Genomic DNA, 17,500 nt, shown 5'->3' on the forward strand with positions numbered 1-17,500 from the left:
GATAGGTACACTTGAGGTGATGCTGTTGTTCCTGCTTCTATTACTACTACCAACAACAATAATAATAATAATAATAATAATAATAATAATAATAATAATAATAATAATACCAGCACCACCATCATCATCACTACTATTACAAGTAGTGCCTTACAAGCATCACCACATTGTATCCCCATTCAAGCCATTACCTGAACTCATTATTGGATTCCTCGATGACTGTGAAACTTTGAGCAGTGAAATAAAGAAAGACAAAGGAAAAGTACAGCTTAAGTATCCCACAGTCATGTAGGGCGGCGATGTTGAATAAATATATGAATGTAGCGTGTATTGTGCTAGTAAAGCCTCTTTTTGTAATCACTCTCCATCATTACGGCTCTACACAATGTAACACAATGCAACGGAGTCACATGCTGGCTTATATAGATAGACAGACAGACAGACAGACAGATAGATAGATAGATAGATAGAGAGATAGATAAATAGAGAGATAGAAAGATAGATAATGACATAAGCCTTGACTGTTCAATAGAAGTCTCAACCGCTTGCTTCCTACTAGCCTAGCGAGGCACGACACACCAGTTTCACTAGCAATATATGTCCAAATACACTCATAAACAAGTTAACATACCTGCTGACCACTGTAACCAGGCTCTGGGAGAATTTTGGTTCACCTAAAGCCCGAATAAGCGTTCAAGAAATCACAGAAGACTCGCGTGTATACTACAACAAAGCTGACGCCACTGACCACTGACTGACTGGCTGAAGTGAGACGCGTGGCTTCTCTTCCTTGTCTCGAAGCCGCTCGGGACTTCGGCGGCACTGTCAAATATAAAAAAACACGGTAAGATGTACAGAATGCTTTAAAAGTTTCAAAATATCTATGAACAATTCATTTCGGTACAATATTAGTAACATTCTACACTACAACTGCATTTTTTTTTTTCACAATCTGGCACTTTTTTATTTATCTTTTTCATATTGTAATGGACTCACTTTCTGCTTATAAGAAGGAAGAGCGACTGTACAGAGCAAGGTTAGGGAACTGAGCCTAGAGGACCCGAAGACCCTTTAGGCCCCTTTCAGACGTATCGACTTTACGCCGTCCGCCGTCTAGGACCCAGCGCCGTGCATTCCAGAGAGAGCGCCGTGGTGTCGACGGCGGGCGCCGTTGACACAACGGCACGGCCTGTGCCGTCCACCTGCCAGTTGCCTCCATTCTTTCATCATGGACACACAGGACCACCTGCTCTACCTATATTACTTATATTTAAAAAGAAAAAAACAACTTTCACACAGCAGAAAGTGGGTCCATAATATCAATGTTGCCAGACCAGTGGTTGGAGCTTTTGTCACACTGTATGAGGAACTCAGAAGAGATACAAAAAAGTTTTTCAACTACTTCAGAATGAGCAAAGAAACAGGTTGAGTCCTCTACTTTGCCATCAAAAAATGTTCTTTGCATCGTCACTCATAGACTCAAAGCCCGGGTTCAGATGATTGCAGACTTCCCTCCATGCTGCAGTGGTTTCAGTCTTGGACTTATATGCTTCAAGGCTTTTGTCCCAGAGAACAGGCCTCTCTTCAACCAGGCTAATCAACAATTCAACGTCTACATCAACGTCTTCCATTATCAATGGTGAGCAATACTATAAACACGTCTGTGGTCAGGAAACGACTGAAGTGGTGTGACACGCTACTCGCGCCGTCCACTTCAGACGGCGGAACGTCGACACGTTTGAACAAGTCCATAGAGACCTGTGTACATTTCACGCCGTCGACGGCGCAACGCCGTGCCATTTCCAAATGGGCGCCGTTGTGACAACGGCGGCCGTCCACGGCGCCAAGTCGTTCACGGCGTCGGTCGATACGTGTGAAGGCGTCCATAGACATCCATGGTTATTTGAGAGAACGACGTCGTGCCGTGGACGGCGGACGGCGTAAAGTCGATACGTCTGAAAGGGGCCTTACAGCATCATGTAACTGAACACTGGCCAGTGACACGAAATACCGAGGTCACAGTTCGGATTTCGTGTTCTATAAGTACTTTCCCTACGCATTTCACACAGAGAGGACAATAATGGGGGTCTTGAAGAGTGTGTGCATAATGGTGATGCTGTAGCTAACGGCATGCATTAACATTAAATAAATAAAGTAAATAAAAAAAAGAGCCAAAATTAATCAATCATCATTGCGCCCTTATGAGAGAACCATTTTATTTCAGTAACCCGGGGTGATTTTACTAAGTAAACATCAAATTGCCTACACTTGGGAAGCTTTACTAAACGTTGTCCCCACTCTGGTGAGCATTGCTTGAACGATGACAGTGTAAATCTTTGGAAAGCTTTACTAAATATTCAGTGCCCATTTATGTGAGTATTGCTTCAAAGATTAAAGTGTAAATCTCAGAAAGAAGACAAGCAGACCCTACAGCTTAGAGGCACAAACGCACACCACAAAAAAAAAAAAAAAAAAAAAAAATTATATATATATATATATATATATATATATATATATATATATATATATATATATATATATATATATATATATATATATATATATAATAAAAATAAATTAACTAATTAATAAAAAAAGACAAAGTCGCTTCGTTCCAGTGTCCCACACTTTCCTCCTCGCGTCGTCTCGCTGAAATGAATGGAGGTGAAGGACGAGAGCTTGTGTCCTGTGGAGCGTGCCTGGTGTGCTCAATTTCCCTGACCTTTAAGCAAGTATTGGATTATTCTGACACTCACACCGGATACTCACCTATTTACGTCCCCAGGGTTATCACGTTACGACCCAGAAAGGTTCCGCTGCGTCTGGTGGCCACGGGTCCTCTACTGACCAGCGCGATGGGGCCACTGAGTGCCTGATGGTTTTGTCTGTATATTATTTAGATGCGTTTGTACTGCAGTCACTTGTATAATGTAGCCTAAAGAGGACAAAAATTAGCCTCTTATTCTCCCCTCCTCTGTTTCAAGGCAGGAAAAGTCCCTTCAAGGCTGCACAATTTTTACGACATATTTCTTTTAGACTTGCAGTCCCTTTAATATCTCTGTAGGCTAAAGACAGACAAAATTAACATCCTATTTATTTTTTACCCCTTTAATTCTAGACATTTTTCTTATGACTGCCTACTTTTTATATAGATGCATTTGTACTCCAGTCTCCTGAATAATTCAGCAGCCTAAAAAGGACAAAGGCAATCTATTCTCTCCTTCCGCGTGTGACGAGAAGTCCATTCTTAACCAGTAAGGATTACTCACTTCAATTGTACACAATTTTTTTTTTTTCCATGACTCCCTATTTGTAGATTTTTTGGTATTGCAGTCTTTTGGGTAGTGTAGCACACACACACACACACACACACACACACACAGAGAGAGAGAGAGAGAGAGAGAGAGAGAGAGAGAGAGAGAGAGAGAGAGAGAGAGAGAGAGAGAGAGGTGAAGGGAGACTTACGTCTCCTACCTGGACACTGCTACGAGATACAGACTGATTTGAGTCATGGCCCGGCGCAGCAACAAGGTCAGGTGGAGCGGACGCGTTATGACGGAAACTAACTTCACAGCAGAGAAACTACCGTGAGGACTGTATTATTTACAGACAGAGGAGAACGAGTAGCGTCGGGACTGTCACTCTAACTCTCAGGGAGGTTATGCAGACACACGCATGGACTTTGAAAGACTGAAACAATACAATATTTGGGTTTTCGTCAGCGATTTAAAAATTTGGCGCTGCGACATCTCGGTCATGTGGCGCCGCTACAAAATGATGAAAAGGCATGAGAACTGTGCTTGAGTAAAATGTTAAAAGTAACTAAAACTGTTAAAGTCAACTAAAATTGAGATAGAGTAAAATAATAATATTATATATATATATATATATATATGTATATATATATATATATACATATATATATATATATATATATATATATATATATATATATATATATATATATATATATATATATATATATATATATATATATATATATATATATATATATATATATATATATATATATATATATATATATATATATATATATATATATATATATATATATATATATATATATATATATATATATATATATATATATATATATATATATATATATATATATATATATATATATATATATATATATATATATATATATATATATATATATATATATATATATATATATATATATATATATATATATATATATATATATATATATATATATATATATATATATATATATATATATATATATATATATATATATATATATATATATATATATATATATATATATATATATATATATATATATATATATATATATATATATATATATATATATATATATATATATATATATATATATATATATATATATATATACATATATATATATATATATATATATATATATATATATATATATATATATATATATATATATATATATATATATATATATATATATATATATATATATATATATATATATATATATATATATATATATATATATATATATATATATATATATATATATATATTATGTGTATAGAATCATATATACCTCAACACATCTAACTACCTTAATATTCGATATACATAAATCTTTATTATATATGGAAGGAACAATTATGATGAATGATAATGATGAAACTTATGACGAAGGAAAAGAAAGAAGAGAAGGAATAACTGTAAATGAAAAGATTAAAACACGAAAATCATATAATGTTCGTCGTTTTCTTATACAATCCTACAATTCTGTTTTTGTTTTTTCCCTATGCACACAAACTACACGCTACACACACACACACACACACACACACACACACACACACACACACACATACACACACACACACACACACACACACACACACACACACACACACACACACACACACACACACACACACACACGCATATCTTACACGCAATCCTATCCCCCACTGACTGATTCCCACACACACGTACACTCAGACTTATTCCTCCCAACACACACACACACACACACACACACACACACACACACATCTTACATGCAATCCTATCCCCCACTGACTGATTCCCACACACACGTACACTCAAACTTATCCCTCCCAACACACACACACACACACACACACACACACACACACACACACACACACACACACACACACACACACACACACACACACACACACGCATATCTTACACGCAATCCTATCCCCCACTGACTGATTCCCACACACACGTACACTCAGACTTATTCCTGCCAACACACACACACACACACACACACACACATCTACGTACATCCACGCATGCACATACACACACACATACACACACACACACACACACACACACACACACACACACACACACACACACACACACACACACACACACACCTACACTAAACCCCCACCCCTCCCCCATCACACCTACACTCAGGTCCCAACGCGGACACAGCAGAAGCAAGATTTCAGAACTGCTAAAAGTGACTGAACAGCTCGTCAGAACCGTCAGGAGGGAGTTGATTTCTTCTAACTACGATTGTGAAGGTGCTGCCGAGAGGAAACATCATTCTCGACGATCGGACACCGTCAGGGACGCCGAATTTGTCACACAATTGCGAGCCATGGTTGATGAAGACCCCAGCCGGTCCATGAGATCCATTGCCAGAGAGCTGCAAGTGTCTGAGGGCACCGTAAGGAAGTGTTTGCATGAATATATCAGATACAAGTAATACAAGATGCGTATGGGTCAACTCCTCTCCGCAAAGATGCAGGAGGACCGCTTCAAGAAGAGCAAGATGCTCAACAAACTGAAGTTCCCTCTGGAGAACGACATGCTCTGGTTCTTTTCAGACGAAAAGAACTTCTGCCAGGACCAGACCCACAGCTCTCAGAACAACAGGTGGTTGGCTGTCTGTCCCAAGGATGTGCCAAGAGGCATGATAGGCATGCAAGTTTCCTGCAACTGTCATGGTGTTTGGGGTAGTCTGCCGCGAGGGCCAAGTCATGCCCCTGTTCTTCTTTCCCCAGGGGCTCAGGAGCACCGAAGTGTACATCGAAGTCGTACAGACCCATGTGAAGCCATGGATTGAGGAAGTAGCTCCTGGTAGACCCTACGTGTGGCAACAGGGCTCGGCACCATGTCACACCTCTCGAAAATCTCAAGAAATGGCTCTCTGACAATTTCTTTGACTTCGTTGCCCCTGATGTGTGGCCCCCTAACTCACCTGACCTCAACCCTATGGACTATTTTGTATGGGGCGCAGTTGAACGAGGTAGTAACCGCACCCCATGCAAGAGTAAGGATGATCTGATCAGTCGAATCAAGGTCGTTTTCGTCAGTCTCTGAAAGTAGGTCGTGAAGAAGGCCTGTGCCAGGTTTCCAGGGCGTGTTGAGGACGTCATTGATGCCAAGGGCGAATTCATCGAGTAACGGGACACCAGAAGTGTGCTGATACAGAGCCTGTTTTCTTTTTTTGCAATAATTGCATTTGCAACAAAATTGTGACTTTTTGTGACCCTAAAAAAATTTAAAAAAATACTGTACGCACCATGTATATATATATATATATATATATATATATATATATATATATATATATATATATATATATATATATATATATATATATATATATATATATATATATATATATATATATATATATATATATATATATATATATATATATATATATATATATATATAAACTATACGGTTAAATGTGAACATAATGTATGGAGGTCTTTTCTTTCTTATAAGCAAAGAAGAGAGAGAGAGAGAGAGAGAGAGAGAGAGAGAGAGAGAGAGAGAGAGAGAGAGAGAGAGAGAGAGAGGCACAGGACGGCTCGTCCCTTGAGTGCTCCAGCCTTGCCTGGGGCGGCGCTGCCAATAAACACCTTGCCATCTTCGACAAGGTCCATAGCCGTGCGGTGAGGCTGATCAAGGACAGCGGCGCCCAGCAGGAACCACGACTCGGCAGCTTCCAGCACCGTCGTGGCGTAGAAGCCTCACTGTGATGTTTAAGGTGCATCAGCAACGAGTGCCTCACCTACAAGCACTCTGGCAGACCCCCCCGCGGGCCCAGGTGGCCACCAGGGCCGTCTCCCAAGTCCCCACAGAGCTCATGCAGGACGTGGCACCACCGGAGGCGGTTTGTGCACACCTATGTCACCTGGTGGAATGCGCTACTTGCCTCGCAGCCACATCTGGCCGGCATAACTGTCCAGCAGTTCAAAGAGCTCGTGAACGCCTGGCTGCCAACATAAGAAAAGGAGAATGCCAACAGAGTTAGGCTTTTAAATAGGAAACACTATATATGTTGCCTTTAGCCTGTAAAAGTGTTGAGAATTGCATATAAATGTGCATAACAGCAGACTCTGTCAAAGTAAACTGTATCAAATATAAATAGAAGAGAGAGAGAGAGAGAGAGAGAGAGAGAGAGAGAGAGAGAGAGAGAGAGAGAGAGAGAGAGAGAGAGAGAGAGAGAGAGAGAGAGAGAGAGAGAGAGAGTTTCAAGTAATGAAACAAACATTATCAAACATTATGGCCAAAAAAGGAGCAAACATTGTATAATGTGCATAATGAAATGTTCATTAAGATATCACGATAATGATGATTGTCAGTTGTAATGTACTGCCTTAATGTGTCTCTCTTCTCATACACTGCAAGTGTCAAAGTATCTCTGACTTATATTTGCCTCCTGTATATCATTTATTCACTTATTTACAAACTTATTTACGTTCTAACTTATTTTCATTTTCTCTAATATAATTATATACATATATATATTAATCCTTAAGTGGGAAGAATGTTATCATTTTTATATTATTCGCTGGCCAGTCTCCTCATCGCCGAACATGGAGAAAAATCAACAAGAGATACGTAGATGTTGGTGATTGTTTTCCTTCTGTTAAATGATCGACATGGAACACTAAGCATACAAACAAGAACAAAGCGTCACAGAGCAATATCTGAAAATGACTTATGAAATGACATTATAAAAGATTCTTTTTCCTGTGTGTGTGTGTGTGTGTGTGTGTGTGTGTGTGTGTGTGTGTGTGTGTGTGTGTGTGTGTGTGTGTTGGTGAATAACTGACCGAATATATATGTATAATTAAATCAGCTAAGCACATTTCTTCAGCTAGTTATTACTTCATGTTTTCTTTAGTATCATGTCCTCATTCCACGTTACAATAACAACAATAATAGCAAGAACAACAACAACAACAACAACAACAACAACAACAACAACAACAACAACAACAACAACAAACAACATTAACAACAATAACAACAACAACAACAACAACAATAACAACAACAACAAAAACAATAACAAAACAAACAGCAAATGCAGTTGAAGCTACAGCAACAACAACAACAACAACAACAACAACAACAATATTAACAAAAACAAAACACATCAAATGCAGCATGAGCAACAACAAGACACACACAGACAAACAGACAATTAGACAGGGTGGAACGAAAATCATTTCGTTTTATGAACTCTTCTCTTCTAACTGACTCTCTTTAGCCTCTCTTATCACCACAGCGTTGCATCTCTTGCTATGTTTTACCCCTCTTTTAAAACTAACTGGTCTTCTGATCTTGCTAGATGCTTGCCTCTCATCCTCCCGCCACCATCCTGCATAACACTCTCTTCGTGCTTTCATTTCTATTCTGTTAACGTCTGCAATGCCAGAGTTAACCAGTACTCTTAATCATTCATCCCTTTCTACGGTAAAGTCTGGCACTCTTTGCCTGCTTCCTGTAACGAACTTTTCCAAGAAGGAGGTTGTATGTATATATATATATATATATATATATATATATATATATATATATATATATATATATATATATATATATATATATATATATATATATATATATACACACATAAGAAGAAGAAGAAGAAGAAGCAAAAGCACAATAACTCAGTCCAGTTCAAGCAATTCACCAATCAGCGGACGTTTTCCTGGGGTCTCGGGCGCTAGCACCAATCAGCAACCGTCTTCCTGAGTCTGCTTGCCACCTAACTCCAAGCTGATTTTCGGCTGCGACAGACGATCCCAAATACAAAGTTGATATACCTACTGGCAAAAAATCCAGGCTTCAGGTTTACCCACCCCTGCGATCCATTGGGCACAAGGATTTCAAGAGAAACACTCCACTGATGTGTGAGAACAGCACCGAGATTTGTCCTGAGGAATACACAGACATGGAGTACAACAGAGCAGAATCCGTGAAGGAAGTAAGAGCCGCGCGAGCCAAAGAGAGGCGTGTGGCCGCACTGCGTCGCCTGAGTGGCAAGAAAACACAGGCACGAGTAAGTACGAGTATACACCATAGACTGTGTTGCCTCAGATGACCGTCTTGCAGGTTTCTTCTTGAGTGAGAGAGTCTGTTAAGATGGATACACTGCGTGATTGTTTAATTGGTTGATAGATAGACTGACAAATATATAAGTTGATTGATAGATGAATATATAGATAAATAGAAAGATACACCCAGATTGATGAGTTAAATGATTGGTAGATGGATAGATAGATAGACAGATAAATAGATAGGTGGATTGATAGACCGAGAGATAAATAGATAGATAAGTAGATAAACATAGATTAATTCGTTGATTCATTAATAGATAAATAGATAGATAGATAGATAGATAGATAGATAGATAAATAGATAGATAGAAAGATAAGATTGAGATAGAATAAGAATGAAAGAAGATACTGATAGATAGATACACAGACAAATACGTAGAGAGATAGATAGATTGATATATTGATTGATTAATAGAAAGATAATTAGATAGAGATAGAGAGATAGGAAAAACAGATACATAGATAGACAGATACACAAACGGATAGAGAGAAAACCAATAGATAAAGTAATTGATTCGCTGTCTCAATGAATGAATATACGAATAAGTTAATGAAGGAGTAGATTAACAGAGTGACTGACTGGACAGCTGACTGACTGATAGACTAATAGACAAATTCAGTGACATATTGAGATAGATGGTTCATCACCACATGCAAGTTTATATGAATACATGTCTCACTCTTTCTTAACATTTCCTGTTGTGTGGCTGCCCTACAGAAAGTAGTGACAGAGGGACGGAACACTGAGTCCTTGAAGGGGCCGGAACAAAATCAGTCCTTCAAATACAGCGCACCTCAGACATGTGACTCTGAGAACGAGGATGAAGAACACATTGAAATTTCTAAGATTGACTGGGTAACGGAGTGGCTGGACAAACATTGCTTCTTTGATGAGCAGGCCTGGGGCGCCGTCATGGCCGGTGTTGAGGCCACGCCAGAGGAGATGGAAAACGAACTCCAGGACAAACCCAACCCTCCTGTCGGTAACTTTACATTGGATAGTAGCGAATACACTTCACTAGACAACACCTGCCCCAAGAAATTTCTCGCCGCCCTCACGCGCCTTAATCACTTGCAAAAGTCACACGATGATATCCTGGCACAGCTGACCTTCCCCAACAAAATGGCGGTGCAACATGTGACATACATCGTCAAGGCCTTCCTGAGACGCATGTACTTTAGAATGAAGGGCAAGAGCCATAAGAAACAGGAGGCCATCATGCGCAAGATGCACTACGCCATGCAGGGCATCGTGCATCGCTACTTCAAGCGGGGCATGGATAAGAAAGTCTTTTTACACAAAGCAGCGGAGAAGGACGAGTTTGAAAACTGGAGTGATGATGAGGATGACGGGGAAGGTCGAGGCGATGACGACCAGATGGAAGAAGGAAGCGTGAACGAACCCAAAGACGAAGAATGTGACGAAGTTCAGGAAAACGAAGAGAACCGGTCAAATAATGAAGACGAAATCCAAAAATGTAAGACAGTAATTGAAGAGATAAAGATGGCGAAGAAGTTTGTGAGTAGCGCTGTCACGCTTCACGCACAGGCCCCAGAGGCTCTGCTGAACACCATGGAAGCGATTTACAACGGAAAGGTGACGGTGGAGCACGTGCTCAAACACCCCCAAACTCTCACCCACCAGAATGACCGCGTGGAAGGGAGCGTGCCTGGGACGGATGGCCGAGACGGTAACTCAAGCAACGAAGAAGACGACGAGGACGAGTATTACATCCCTGACGACAAGTCACACGCCAGCCTTGAGTTCTCCGACGACGAGAGAATGCACTGCCACCTCTCAGACGTGGAGGATGATGAGTGTGAAACGGATGACGCTTCTTGGGATGAAGAGGACGACAGTGACGTTGAGAGTGAGGCCCGCTTGATTCCCACTGAGTATCCCTCAGATGGCGAGGAGTCCAGCTCGGTTGAAGACGGCGAGTGCGGTGGTGCCAGTGATGATAATATAACAAAGAAAAGCCAGACATCACCAGAGAAGGAGGAGGACTTCAAGCTGCTTAACAGACTTGCCGGCGAATTCAGTGACGGTAGCGAAGAGGAGGGAGACGAGAAGGCGGCGTGGAGGCGGAGTCAGGATGTGAGCCGCACTCTGTGGATGCAGGAAATGGTCTCTGATTGTCCACTCAAAGACAAGACTTACAGTCAAGAATTCCATTGCTGCCGAGCTCCTTTGTTCCCCAAGGTCAATCTTTCAACACATTCCATTCAAGAGAAGGAAGAAATTCTTGAACAGTTTATGGAAAAGAATGTCAGCAGAAACATTCGCCGCTACGTCATGAAAACAGTTAGCCGAAGGAATTTTGCGATATTCAAAAAGGTGTGGCGACGTGCCAAGGGCCTCAAGCGGTTCCCAGGCCTGCGCCTGGGCACACAGGACACTGCAGCGTGGCAGTCTTTCAAGCGGCAGAAGGCCTACCTTAACGACTTCCTCATGACGGAGAAAGAGGCCCTTCTTTACAGTTTGTCGCGGAAGCACAAAGTGTCGTGTGAAGAAATCTTCCAAGCACAGGCGACGATAGAAATGCTCCGTAAGAAACGGCGACTCGCAGTCAAGATTGTCAAGTTCCTGGACCAGCTCCCCATCCGCCGCCTTGAGTACCTGAATGAGCACGTCCTCGCAATGGCACGGCGGGAAAATGGAGTGGAGCCGCAAATTCACTCAGACATGATTTCCGTGTTGCTGTTTTTACAGACTGTGGCTACAATGCAAGGACAAGAGTCGCCCTTTCCCTGCCACGGCCCTGTCTGCGAGAAGCTGCAAGGCTACGTGGAGAGCCTCGTTCACGATATCGACGACGAATATAAATTCTTTTGTAAGGAAAAGGGAAATCAGGTCCACCGCGAGGAGGTCAAAGTAAAATTGAATAATATGAGCAAAAACAAGTTGAAAAAGTACTTATCTGTTGCGAAAGAAACTTATCAGAGCTTGACGCGCAAGTTTCTGCAGCAGAAGCACAAATACCTTAAGAGACGTTTATCGGAGCAGGAGCTTAACAGTCTGTTCCCCTTGTGCCCCAAAGATGACATAGGTCTGATGCACCTCCCTAAACACCAGAGGCTGCTACTGCTCACCCAACATAACAACAAACAACTCAAGCTCCGGCGTGATTACAGTAACATGGTCAAGGTAAAGGCTCGCCACACCAAGACAGTTTTGGCCAAAATGAACAGGTTCTTGTCGCGGAGTTCGGCTCAAGACATAATTCTGAAAGTTTATGACATTCAGACGCAGGAGAGTGAGTGGGCACAGAGGAGCATGGTGCTGGAAGATGAGACAATAAGCTACTTGGAGGTGTCGCCGCAGGAGTACAAGGAGTCCACCAAGGACTCCCTCACAGGCCTCACCTGGGACATCTGGAGTGACGATGAGCAGGACAGTGATTCGAACTGGATGGATGAAGGCTCAGAGGAAGGTGAAGAGGAGATAAGGAAGGAGGAGGAGATGGAACGAAAGGCTGCGGAGGAGGGAGAAGCCAAGATAGAACCGCTGACTATACAGAAAATATTCCGTGAGCTGTATGTACAGTATTATCCTGCAGGAAATTACATACTTAAAAATCAGCAGGATGTCCAGGAATCCTATCCAACTTCCTTCCCCTTCGAACAAAAACCCTGGGAGACTCCAGTCCACCACGCGATCCTGGATAAATTCGTAACGTATCTTAGCAACAACAAATTCCAGACTGGCAGGCCGTTAAAGATCGACTTTCGGAAAGAAATACGTCGACTCTGGCACTACAAACCTAAAGGTTTCATCAAGACCATTCGATGCTACGAGAACCTCAGCAAAACTTACAACAAGGAGCACAATAAGGCGTTACGAGCATGGACGGTCACGAAGGCTGACGAAGACCACGAGCACCTAAAGCACTATGAATTCCAAGTGTCCTCGGAGTGCGAAGGCGAGACTCAAGCAACACCTACGAAAGAAAAAGAGAAAATCATTTCAATGAAAAGAAAATTCCAGGTAAATGAAAACATTACTCATCAATTTCTAACTGCAGAGTCAAAGAAAATTAAACTGGATCACGATGAACACAAAACAAAGGAAATGGATACTGGAAAAAAAATCAAAAGGAAAATCGAGGAGAGTGAACAAATTACGCAAATTAATAAAAAAATCAAGAATGGCGGATATGACAAAACTAGTAATACGAAGTGCACCTCAGCAGAAGACGAAGAACAAAAAAAGTCAGTGAAAAGGCGATTTCAGGAAGAATGGGATGTAATGGAACACCCAAAAGACAACCTCAAAGAAGTTCAAAATAAGAAAAAGAGGGTTTGGCGAGAAGAGAGTCACGAATTTTGAAGTGGAAAACTTTGAAAGCAGTGAGGATGTAGAAGGTTGAAGAGAACAAGCATGTGTAAACTATAAAGACAAAAAAAAAAAAAAAAATAAAAAAAAGATAAAAGTAAAAAAAAAAATATATAAAAATGATTATTAAGAAATATTGAAAACAAAAAAGGATAAGAGAAAAAAGAATGACAATAAACAAGAGAAAATATATGATTTGATGGAAAATAGAGAGAGATACTAGAAAAAAAAAAACAATAAGAATAACGCTTTGTTGATTGGAAAGAAACTAAATTTTGAAAAAAATAGGCCTCGAAAAGAAATCAAGAATTTTACCAAAAAAAAAAAAAAAAAAACCGACTTGATGGAGAAGGAGGAACAAAAGAAAAAGAACTTCAAGAGTGGAAAATTCATGAATGCACAAAGCTAGAATTTTGAAATTCCCGATCTTACCTCATCGCCCCAAAAAAGGAAAAAAATAATGAGAATAGCAACAACAAAATAAGGCATCCTGGAAATAACGACCCAAATCACGAAAATAATAAGAAAAAAATAGTTTTTGGCTAATTTTGATAAGATTTAAGAAAACAGACTAAAAAAAAAAAAAAGGATCGACAGTCAAATATACTGAAAGCACTAAAACTTATGCCAAAACACTACAACGAAAACAGAAGTCAAACATATGTCACACTACTAAAAGAAGGAACAAAATCCTAAAAAAAAAAAAGGTGCTAAAGCACTAAAAAACAGATTCCACAGGAAAACAACAATTCAAAATAGTGAAAAAATGGCGGCAAAACAATGAAAAAAACGGATTAAATTGTAAAACAAGGAAATCAAAATACTAAGGAAGACAAAACAGAAAAACGTGAGAACACTAAAAAACAGTCATATGAGTAAAAATTGGAGCTAAAACACATAAAAAAAGGGAGTCAAACAATAAAAACAAGTTACTTAAAACATTAACAGAAGACTTCAAACACTAAAAATGCAGTCAAAACAACAAAAAAACTAAAAAGTAAAAAAAAAAAAAAAATAGGCAAAACAATAAAAAGAGATTAAAAACACAAACAAGAGTAAAAACTAAAAAAAACAATCAAAACATTAAAAAGTGGTGAAAATACTGTAAAAATGTCAAAACACTAAAAAGAAGATAAAATACTACAAAAAGTGTCAAAACAACTAAAAAAAAAGAAATGAACCCTAAAACAAGAAATCTAAACACTAGAAAAATAGTTAAAACACTAAAAAAACACAAAAAGAAAATAAAAACTAAAAACACTACAAAGGAGTCACAAGAGAAAATGTTGTCAAAACACTAAAAAAAAAAGAAAAATGGAGTAAAACACTAAAAAATATAAAAAAAACTCATAACACTAAAAAAAAAGATGTAAAAAAACTAAATGGATTCAAAACACTAAAAAAAGAAAAAAAAAATGAATTAAAACACTAAAGAAATGGATTCAAACCATTAAAAAAAAATGGAAACAAAACAGTTAAAAAATGAGTTAGAACACTAAAAAGAAAAAAAAAAATGGAATGAAAACCGCAGCAAAATAAGAAAAGAATGAAGTCAAAGCACTAAAAAAGAAAAAAAAATGGACACAAAACCCTACAAAAATGGAGTGAAAATACAAAAAAAAAAAAAATAAACAATGTAAGAAAAAATCTGTCAAAACACAAAAAAAGAACCAAATGAAATGGAAACACTAAAAAAAGAAAAAAAAGACACTAAAAAGATTCAAAACACTAAAAAATGCAGAAAAAATGGAGTCAAAACACTAGAAAAGAAAAAAAGAAAACATTAAATAGGAATCAAAACACTAAAAAATGCAGTAAAACATAAAAACAAGAAAAAATGGAGTTAAAACACTAGGAAACAAACAAAAAAAAAAGAAATCAAAATACTAAAGGGAGTAAAAAAAAAAAAAAAGCCAAACACTAAAAATGAATAAAAATCACTAAAAAAAGTCAATACACTAAAAAAGCGTCAAACACAGAAAAATATTCAAAATGCTAAAAAGAAAAAAAAAACGAGTCAAAACACTAAAAAGGACTCAAAACAACTAAAAAGGCATAATAATAAAAAGTCAAAACAAAATAATGTCAAAACACTAAAAAAGTGAAAACATTAAAAAAAAGGAGAGAAAACACAAAAAAAATGTAGCCAAAACAGAAAAAAAGAGTGAAAACAGTAAAAAATTCTGTTAAAAACACTGAAAGGACGGAAAACAATAATAAGTGACAAAACACGAAAAAAATGAGTCAAAACAATAAAAAGGAGACAAAACACGAAAAAAGGACTCAAAACAATAAAAAAAAAACAAGAGAGGCATCAAAGGAATGTCAAAGCACTAAAAAAAAAAAAAGAAAAATTGAGTCCAAAACTTGGAAAAAAAATAAAGTTAAAACAATTTAAAACAGACGAAACAACAAAAAGTTGGTCAAAACCAAAAAAAAGGTAAAAACACTAAAAAACGAAAAAAAAAAAAAAAAATCACTTCAAACACCTCAGATACAAAAAGAATGAGTGAAATAACTAAAATGACAACAAACGGCAAAATACTAAAGAAAAATTAGTAAAAAAATGAATGAAAATACTAAAAACTCAAACAAGTCAAAACATTACAATGAGCCAAAATTGAAACAAAATGATGTGAAAACACAAAAAAGAAAAAAAAAATATTAATATATTAAAAAAATACATATTAAGAGGAAAATGTAAAAAATAATAAAAAAAGACAAAAGCAAACAAAATGAAAAAAAAGTTTAAAAACTAAGAAATGAAAAAAAAAAAAAAAAAACAGTTAAAACACTACTAAAGCTCAACACACTAAAGTAGGAGCCAAAACAATAAAGAAACCAAAACAATAAAAAAATATCAAAAGTCTAACATTAGAATCAAAACACTAATAAAGGAGTCGCAACACTAAAAATTAAACTAGAATAGAAAAAAAAAAGATATGGAGTCAAAACAAAAAAAAGTCATTGAAGCAAAACAATAAAAAGAAAATGAGTCAAAAAAAAAAAAAAAAAGTGAAATAGAAGTCATAACAATAAAATGACAATAACTAAAAATATTAAGAAAAATAATAAAGATACTAAAAAAAAGGATAAAAGGCAAAACACAAAAAATAAAAAAAATAAATAAATGGAGTCAAAAACACTACAAAAACATCAAAACACTAAAAGGAAAAAAGGTAAAAATAAACTACAAAAATTCAAAACACTGTAAAAGTAGTGAAAACACTAAAAAAAAATATAATAATAATAATAATTAAATAAATAAAAAAAAAATAAAAGTTGAAACAAAGAGGCAGGAGTAAACAAACAAAAAGTTGAAACACTAAAAAAAAGTAAAAAAAGAAAAATGGAGTCAAAACATAAAAAAAATAAAAGTACTAAAAAAAAAATATATAAGATATACTCAGAACACGAACAATAAACAAGTATACCCAGAGAAAGAACAGTAAAAGAAATAAAAAGTAAAAACGCTCAAAAATAATAAAAAAAAACACACATTGAAAACATTCAAAACATTAAAATACAAAATATGGAAGATATAAAAAAAAAGGAAAAAATGGAGACAAAACATTAAAAGAAAAAAACAACGAAGAAATAATGAACACTAAAAAAAACAGGGAAATGTCAAAACATTCAATGAAAAAAGAATTCACAAAACTAAAAAGTAAAAAAAAAAAAAAATGGAATCAAAACTAAAAAAAAGAAATTGGAAATTGAATCAAAATAATGAAAAAAAACAATGAAA

At 37.2% G+C, this 17,500-nt stretch overlaps 1 protein-coding gene and 1 long non-coding RNA gene across 2 annotated transcripts in view; one reads left to right on the top strand and one right to left on the bottom strand.

The window, feature by feature from the left end:
* LOC135111783 (uncharacterized) overlaps positions 1–2,447 on the bottom strand; it is an 18,715-nt gene extending 16,268 nt beyond the window's left edge. The window contains exons 1-2 of the long non-coding RNA XR_010273910.1: positions 997–2,447; positions 632–822 (exon numbers count right to left, since the gene is read on the bottom strand). This is a non-coding gene — a long non-coding RNA (uncharacterized LOC135111783). The remainder of the gene's footprint in view (positions 1–631; positions 823–996) is intronic.
* A 6,598-nt stretch (positions 2,448–9,045) lies between these two features.
* LOC135111784 (uncharacterized) lies at positions 9,046–16,361 on the top strand. Its single transcript, XM_064025494.1, has 2 exons — positions 9,046–9,358; positions 10,135–16,361. The coding sequence occupies exons 1-2, from the start codon at positions 9,206–9,208 to the stop codon at positions 13,744–13,746; spliced, it is 3,765 nt and encodes a 1,254-aa protein (XP_063881564.1). The 5' UTR covers positions 9,046–9,205; the 3' UTR covers positions 13,747–16,361.
* Positions 16,362–17,500: the final 1,139 nt, after the last annotated feature.

The sequence above is a fragment of the Scylla paramamosain genome, chromosome 22 (assembly GCF_035594125.1).
Source record: "Scylla paramamosain isolate STU-SP2022 chromosome 22, ASM3559412v1, whole genome shotgun sequence".
In the NCBI taxonomy this organism is placed as follows: Eukaryota; Metazoa; Arthropoda; class Malacostraca; order Decapoda; family Portunidae; genus Scylla; species Scylla paramamosain.

Coding starts and splice junctions, on each gene's coding strand:
- LOC135111784 (XM_064025494.1), top strand. CDS start 9,206: ATGTGTGAGAACAGCACCGAGATTTGTCCTGAGGAATACACAGACATG. Junction 9,359..10,134: donor GCAAGAAAACACAGGCACGA/GTAAGTACGAGT, acceptor GCTGCCCTACAG/AAAGTAGTGACAGAGGGACG.